The 7,500-nt window shown below is 60.9% G+C and overlaps 1 protein-coding gene across 1 annotated transcript in view; it reads right to left on the reverse strand.

Annotated features, from left to right (window-relative positions):
* LOC138861593 (collagen alpha-1(I) chain-like) overlaps positions 1-7,500 on the reverse strand; it is a 17,806-nt gene that overhangs the window by 774 nt on the left and 9,532 nt on the right. Inside the window, exons 6-21 of the mRNA XM_070121385.1 lie at positions 7,260-7,367; positions 7,098-7,172; positions 5,892-6,251; positions 5,622-5,801; positions 5,388-5,567; positions 4,866-5,138; positions 4,470-4,706; positions 3,732-3,932; positions 3,462-3,608; positions 3,192-3,371; positions 2,832-2,903; positions 2,472-2,582; positions 1,644-1,787; positions 1,410-1,556; positions 1,068-1,358; positions 348-458 (exon numbers count right to left, since the gene is read on the reverse strand). Of these exons, the coding sequence (XP_069977486.1) occupies positions 348-458; positions 1,068-1,358; positions 1,410-1,556; positions 1,644-1,787; positions 2,472-2,582; positions 2,832-2,903; positions 3,192-3,371; positions 3,462-3,608; positions 3,732-3,932; positions 4,470-4,706; positions 4,866-5,138; positions 5,388-5,567; positions 5,622-5,801; positions 5,892-6,251; positions 7,098-7,172; positions 7,260-7,367 (2,817 nt within the window). The remainder of the gene's footprint in view (positions 1-347; positions 459-1,067; positions 1,359-1,409; positions 1,557-1,643; positions 1,788-2,471; positions 2,583-2,831; positions 2,904-3,191; positions 3,372-3,461; positions 3,609-3,731; positions 3,933-4,469; positions 4,707-4,865; positions 5,139-5,387; positions 5,568-5,621; positions 5,802-5,891; positions 6,252-7,097; positions 7,173-7,259; positions 7,368-7,500) is intronic.

The raw sequence follows: 7,500 nt of genomic DNA on the forward strand, positions 1-7,500 counted from the left end.
CCAACCTGCTGGGGTTTGTCAACCGACTGGGGTTTGCCAACCGGCTGGGGTTTGCCAACCGACTGGGGTTTGCCAACCGGCTGGGGTTTGCCAAACGACTGGGGTTTACCAACCTGCTGGGGTTTGCCAACCGACTGGGGTTTGCCAACCGACTGGGGTTTGCCAACCTGCTGGGGTTTGCCAACCGACTGGGGTTTACCAACCGGCTGGGGTTTGCCAACCGACTGGGATTTGCCAACCGACTGGGGTTTGCCAACCGACTGGGGTTTGCCAACCGACTGGGGTTTGCCAACCGACTGGGGTTTACCAACCGACTGGGGTTTGCCAACCGACTGGGGTTTGCCAACCTGCTGGGGTTTGCAAACCTGCTGGGGTTTGCAAACCTGCTGGGGTTTGCCAACCTGCTGGGGTTTACCAACCGGCTGGGATTTGCCAACCAACTGGGGTTTGCCAACCGACTAGGGTTTGCCAACCTACTGGGGTTTACCAACCGACTGGGGTTTACCAACCGGCTGGGGTTTGCCAACCGACTGGGGTTTGCCAACCGACTGGGGTTTGCCAACCTGCTGGGGTTTGCCAACCTGCTGGGGTTTACCAACCGGCTGGGGTTTGCCAACCGACTGGGGTTTGCCAACCGGCTGGAGTTTGCCAACCGACTGGGGTTTGCCAACCGACTGGGGTTTGCCAACCTGCTGGGGTTTACCAACCGACTGGGGTTTGCCAACCGGCTGGAGTTTGCCAACCGACTGGGGTTTGCCAACCGACTGGGGTTTGCAAACCGACTGGGGTTTGCAAACCGACTGGGGTTTGCAAACCGACTGGGGTTTGCCAACCGACTGGGGTTTGCCAACCGACTGGGGGTTGCCGACCTGCTGGGGTTTACCGACCTGCTGGGGTTTACCAACCGGCTGGAGTTTGCCAACCGACTGGGGTTTGCCAACCGACTGGGGTTTGCCAACCGACTGGGGTTTACCAACCGGCTGGGGTTTGCCAACCGACTGGGATTTGCCAACCGACTGGGGTTTGCCAACCGACTGGGGGCTGCCGACCTGCTGGGGTTTACCAACCTGCTGGGGTTTGCCAACCGACTGGGGTTTACCAACCGACTGGGGTTTGCCAACCTGCTGGGGTTTACCAACCGGCTGGGGTTTGCAAACCGACTGGGATTTGCCAACCGACTGGGGTTTGCCAACCGACTGGGGGTTGCCGACCTGCTGGGGTTTACCAACCGGCTGGGGTTTGCCAACCGGCTGGGGTTTACCAACCGACTGGGGTTTGCCAACCTGCTGGAGTTTGCCAACTGACTGGGGTTTACCAACCGACTGGGGTTTGCCAACCGACTGGGGTTTACCAACCGGCTGGAGTTTGCCAACCGACTGGGATTTGCCAACCGACTGGGGTTTGCCAACCGACTGGGGGTTGCCAACCGACTGGGGTTTACCAACCTGCTGGGGTTTGCCAACCGACTGGGGTTTACCAACCTGCTGGAGTTTGCCAACCGACTGGGGTTTACCAACCGACTGGGGTTTGCCAACCGGCTGGAGTTTGCCAACCGACTGGGGTTTGCCAACCGGCTGGGGTTTGCCAACCGACTGGGGTTTACCAGCCGGCTGGGGTTTGCCAACCGACTGGGATTTGCCAACCGACTGGGGTTTGCCAACCGACTGGGGGTTGCCGACCTGCTGGGGTTTACCAACCTGCTGGGGTTTGCCAACTGACTGGGGTTTACCAACCTGCTGGAGTTTGCCAACCGACTGGGGTTTGCCAACCGACTGGGGTTTGCCAACCTGCTGGGGTTTGCCAACCGGCTGGGGTTTGCCAACCTGCTGTTGTTTGCCAACCTGCTGGGGTTTGCCAACCGACTGGGGTTTGCCAACCTGCTGGGGTTTACCAACCGGCTGGGATTTGCCAACCGACTGGGGTTTGCCAACCGACTGGGGTTTGCCAACCTGCTGGGGTTTGCCAACCGGCTGGGGTTTGTCAACCTGCTGGGGTTTGCCAACCTGCTGGGGTTTACCAACCGGCTGGGATTTGCCAACCGACTGGGGTTTGCCAACCGACTAGGGTTTGCCAACCTACTGGGGTTTACCAACCGACTGGGGTTTGCCAACCGACTGGGGTTTACCAACCGGCTGGGATTTGCCAACCGACTGGGTTTTGCCAACCGACTGGGGTTTACCAACCAGCTGGGGTTTGCCAACCGACTGGGATTTGCCAACCGACTGGGGTTTCCCAACCGACTGGGGTTTGCCAACCGACTGGGGTTTACCAACCAGCTGGGGTTTGCCAACCGACTGGGATTTGCCAACCGACTGGGGTTTGCCAACCTGCTGGGGTTTGCCAACCGACTGGGGTTTACCAACCGGCTGGAGTTTGCCAACCGACTGGGGTTTGCCAACCGACTGGGGTTTACCAACCGGCTGGGGTTTGCCAACCGGCTGGGGTTTGCCAACCGACTGGGGTTTGCCAACATGCTGGGGTTTGCCAACGGGCTGGGGTTTGCCAACCGGCTGGGGTTTGCCAACCTGCTTGGGTTTGCCAACGGACTGGGGTTTGCCAACCGGCTGGGGTTTGCCAACCGACTGGGGTTTGCCAACCGGATGGAGTTTGCCAACCGACTGGGGTTTGCCAACCGACTGGGGTTTGCCAACCGACTGAGGTTTGCCGACCTGCTGGGGTTTACCAACCGGCTGGGGTTTGCCAACCGGCTGGAGTTTGCCAACCGACTGGGGTTTGCCAACCGACTGGGGTTTGCCAACCGGCTGGGGTTTCTCAACCTGCTGGGGTTTGCCAACCGACTGGAGTTTGCCAACCGGCTGGAGTTTGCCAACCGACTGGGGTTTGCCAACCGACTGGGGTTTGCCAACCGGCTGGGGTTTGCCAACCGGCTGGGGTGTACCAACCTGCTGGGGTTAACCAACCGGCTGGGGTTTGCAAACCGACTGGGGTTTGCCAACCGGCTGAGGTTTGCCAACCGGCTGGGGTTTGCCAACCGGCTGGGGTTTGCCAACCGGCTGGGGTTTGCCAACCGGCTGGAGTTTGCCAACCGACTGGGGTTTGCCAACCGACTGGGGTTTGCCGACCTGCTGGGCTTTACCAACCGACTGGGGTTTGCCAACCGGCTGGACTTTGCCAACCGGCTGGGGTTTGCCAACCGACTGGGGTTTGCCAACCGACTGGGGTTTGCCGACCTGCTGGGGTTTACCAACCGACTGGGGTTTGCCAACCGACTGGGGTTTGCCAACCGACTGGGGGTTCCCGACCGACTGGGGTTTGCCAACCGACTGGGGTTTGCCAATTGACTGGGGTTTCCCAACCTGCTGGGGTTTGCCAACCGACTGGGGTTTACCAACCGGCTGGAGTTTCCCAACCTGCTGGGGTTTGCCAACCGGCTGGGGTTTACCAACCTGCTGGGGTTTACCAACTGGCTGGGGTTTGCCAACCGACTGGGGTATGCCAACCGACTGGGGTTTGCCAACCGGCTGGGGTTTGCCAACCGGCTGGGGTTTGCCAACCGACTGAGGGTTCCCGACCTGCTGGGGTTTACCAACCGACTGGGGTTTGCCAACCGGCTGGAGTTTGCCAACCGACTGGGGTTTGCCAACCGACTGGGGTTTGCCAACCGACTGGGGTTTGCCGACCTGCTGGGGTTTACCAACCAGCTGGGGTTTGCCAACCGACTGGGGTTTGCCAACCGACTGGGGGTTCCCGACCTACTGGGGTTTGCCAACCGACTGGGGGTTCCCGACCTGCTGGGGTTTGCCAACCGACTGGGGTTTGCCAACCGACTGGGGTTTGCCAACCGACTGGGGTTTCCCAACCTGCTGGGGTTTGCCAACCGACTGGGGTTTACCAACCGGCTGGAGTTTCCCAACCTGCTGGGGTTTGCCAACCGGCTGGGGTTTGCCAACCGACTGGGGTTTGCCAACCGGCTGGGGTTTGCCAACCGACTGGGGTTTACCAACCGACTGGGGTTTACCAACCTGTTGGGGTTTGCCAACCGGCTGGGGTTTGCCAACCGACTGGGGTTTGCCAACCGACTGGGGTTTGCCAACCTGCTGGTGCTTGCCGACCTACTGGGGTTTGCCAACCGACTGGGGTTTGCCGACCTGCTGGGGTTTACCAACCGACTGGGGTTTGCCAACCGGCTGGAGTTTGCCAACCGACTGGGGTTTGCCAACCGACTGGGGTTTCCCAACCTGCTGGGGTTTGCCAACCGGCTGGGGTTTACCAACCTGCTGGGGTTTACCAACCGGCTGGGGTTTGCCAACCGACTGGGGTATGCCAACCGACTGGGGTTTGCCAACCGGCTGGGGTTTGCCAACCGGCTGGGGTTTGCCAACCGACTGGGGTTTGCCAACCGACTTGGGTTTGCCGACCTGCTGGGGTTTACCAACCGACTGGGGTTTGCCAACCGGCTGGAGTTTGCCAACCGACTGGGGTTTGCCAACCGACTGGGGTTTGCCGACCTGCTGGGGTTTACCAACCGGCTGGGGTTTGCCAACCGACTGGGGTTTGCCAACCGACTGAGGGTTCCCGACCTGCTGGGGTTTGCCAACCGACTGGGGTTTGCCAACCGACTGCGGTTTGCCAACCGACTGGAGTTTGCCAACCGACTGGGGTTTGCCAACCGACTGGGGTTTCCCAACTTGCTGGGGTTTGCCAACCGACTGGGGTTTGCCAACCGACTGGGGTTTACCAACCGGCTGGGGTTTGCCAACCGACTGGGATTTGCCAACCGACTGGGGTTTGCCAACCGACTGGGGTTTGCCAACCGACTGGGGTTTGCCAACCGACTGGGGTTTACCAACCGGCTGGAGTTTGCCAACCGACTGGGGTTTGCCAACCGACTGGGGTTTGCCAACCGACTGGGATTTGCCAACCGACTGGGGTTTGCCAACCTGATGGGGTTTGCCAACCGGCTGCGGTTTACCAACCGGCTTGGGTTTGCCAACCGGCTGGAGTTTGCCAACCGACTGGGGTTTGCCAACCGACTGGGGTTTGCCGACCTGCTGGGGTTTACCAACCGGCTGGGGTTTGCCAACCGACTGGGGTTTGCTAACCGACTGGGGGTTCCCGACCTGCTGGGGTTTGCCAACCGACTGGGATTTGCCAACCGACTGGGGTTTGCCAACCGACTGCGGTTTGCCAACCGACTGGAGTTTGCCAACCGACTGGGGTTTACCAACCGACTGGGGTTTCCCAACCTGCTGGGGTTTACCAACCGACTGGGGTTTCCCAACCTGCTGGGGTTTACCAACCGACTGGGGTTTCCCAACCTGCTGGGGTTTACCAACCGACTGGGGTTTGCCAACCGACTGGGATTTGCCAACCGACTGGGGTTTGCCAACCGACTGGGGTTTACCAACCGGCTGGGGTTTACCAACCGGCTGGGGTTTGCCAACCGGCTGGGGTTTGCCAACCGGCTGGGGTTTGCCAACCGACTGGGATTTGCCGACCTGCTGTGGTTTGCCAACCTGCTGGGGTTTGGCAACCGACTGGGGTTTGCCAACCGACTGGGGTTTGCCGACCTGATGGGGTTTGCCAACCGGCTGGGGTTTGCCAACCTGCTGGGGTTTGCCAACCGGCTAGGGTATGCCGACCTGCTGGGATTTGCCAACCTGCTGGGGTTTGCCAACCGGCTGGGGTTTGCCAACCGACTGGGATTTGCCGACCTGATGGGGTTTGCCAACCGGTTGGGGTTTGCCAACCGGCTGGAGTTTGCCAACCGGCTGGGGTTTGCAGACCTGATGGGGTTTGCCAACCGGCTGGGGTTTGCCAACCGGCTGGGGTTTGCCAACCTGCTGGGGTTTGCCAACCGGCTGGGGTTTGCCGACCTGATGGGGTTTGCCAACCGGCTGGGGTTTGCCAACCTGCTGGGGTTTGCCAACCGGCTGGGGTTTGCCGACCTGATGGGGTTTGCCAACCTGATGGGGTTTGCCAACCTGATGGGGTTTACCAACCTGCTGGTGCTTGCCGACCTGCTGGTGTTTGCCAACCTGCTGGTACTTGCTAACCTGCTGGTGCTTGCCGACCTGCTGGTGCTTGCCGACCTGCTGGGGTTTGCCGACCTGCTGGGGTTTGCCAACCGGCTGGTGCTTGCCGACCTGCTGGGGTTTGCCAACCTGCTGGTGCTTGCCAACCGGCTTGGGTTTGCCAACCGGCTGGTGCTTGCCGACCTGCTGGGGTTTGCCAACCTGCTGGGGTTTGCCAACCGGCTGGGGTTTGCCAACCTTCTGGTGCTTGCCGACCTACTGGGGTTTGCCAACCTGCTGGTGCTTGCCAACCGGCTCGTGTTTGCCAACCTGCTTGTGCTTGCCGACCTGCTGGGGTTTGCTGACCTGCTGGTGCTTGCCGACCTGCTGGGGTTTGCCAACCTGCTGGTTCTTGCCGACCTGCTGGAGTTTGCCAACCTGCTGGTTCTAGCCAACCTGCTGGTGCTTGTCGACCTGCTGGGGTTTGCCAACCTGCTGGTGCTTGCCGACCTGCTGGTGCTTGCCGACCTGCTGGGGTTTGCCAACCTGCTTGTGCTTGCCGACCTGCTGGGGTTTGCTGACCTGCTGGTGCTTGCCGACCTGCTGGTGCTTGCCGACCTGCTGGGGTTTGCCAACCTGCTTGTGCTTGCCGACCTGCTGGGGTTTGCTGACCTGCTGGTGCTTGCCGACCTGCTGGGGTTTGCCGACCTGCTGGTGCTTGCCGACCTGCTGGGGTTTGCCGACCTGCTGGTGCTTGCCGACCTGCTGGTGCTTGCCGACCTGCTGGGGTTTGCCGACCTGCTGGTGCTTGCCAACCTGCTGGGGTTTGCCAACCTGCTGGTGCTTGCCAACCTGCTGGTGCTTGCCAACCTGCTGGTGCTTGCCAACCTGCTGGTGCTTGCCGACCTGCTGGTGCTTGCCAACCTGTTGGGGTTTGCTAACCTGCTGGTGCTTGCCAACCTGCTGGTGCTTGCCAACCTGCTGGTGCTTGCCAACCTGCTGGTGCTTGCCAACCTGCTGGTGCTTGCCAACCTGCTGGTGCTTGCCAACCTGCTAGTGCTTGCCAACCTGCTGGTGCTTGCCAACCTGCTGGTGCTCGCCGACCTGCTGGGGTTTGCCAACCTGCTGGTGCTTGCCGACCTGCTGGGGTTTGCCAACCTGCTGGTGCTTGCCGACCTGCTTGTGCTTGCCAATCTGCTAGTGCTTGCCGACCTGCTGGGGCTTGTCAAACTGCTGGTGCTTGCCGACCTGCTGGTGCTTGCCAACCTGCTGGGGTTTGCTAACCTGCTGGTGCTTGCCAACCGGCTGGGGTTTGCCGACCTGCTGGTGCTTGCCGACCTGCTGGGGTTTTCCGACCTGCTGGAGTTTGCCAACATGCTGGTGCTTGCCGACCTGCTAGTGCTTGCCAATCTGCTAGTGCTTGCCAACCTGCTGGTGCTTGCCAACCTGCTGGTGCTTGCCAACCTGCTGGTGCTTGCCAACCTGCTGGTGCTTGCCAACCTGCTGGTGCTTGCCAACCTGCTGG

This window comes from Penaeus vannamei, chromosome 4 (assembly GCF_042767895.1).
Source record: "Penaeus vannamei isolate JL-2024 chromosome 4, ASM4276789v1, whole genome shotgun sequence".
Classification (NCBI taxonomy): Eukaryota; Metazoa; Arthropoda; class Malacostraca; order Decapoda; family Penaeidae; genus Penaeus; species Penaeus vannamei.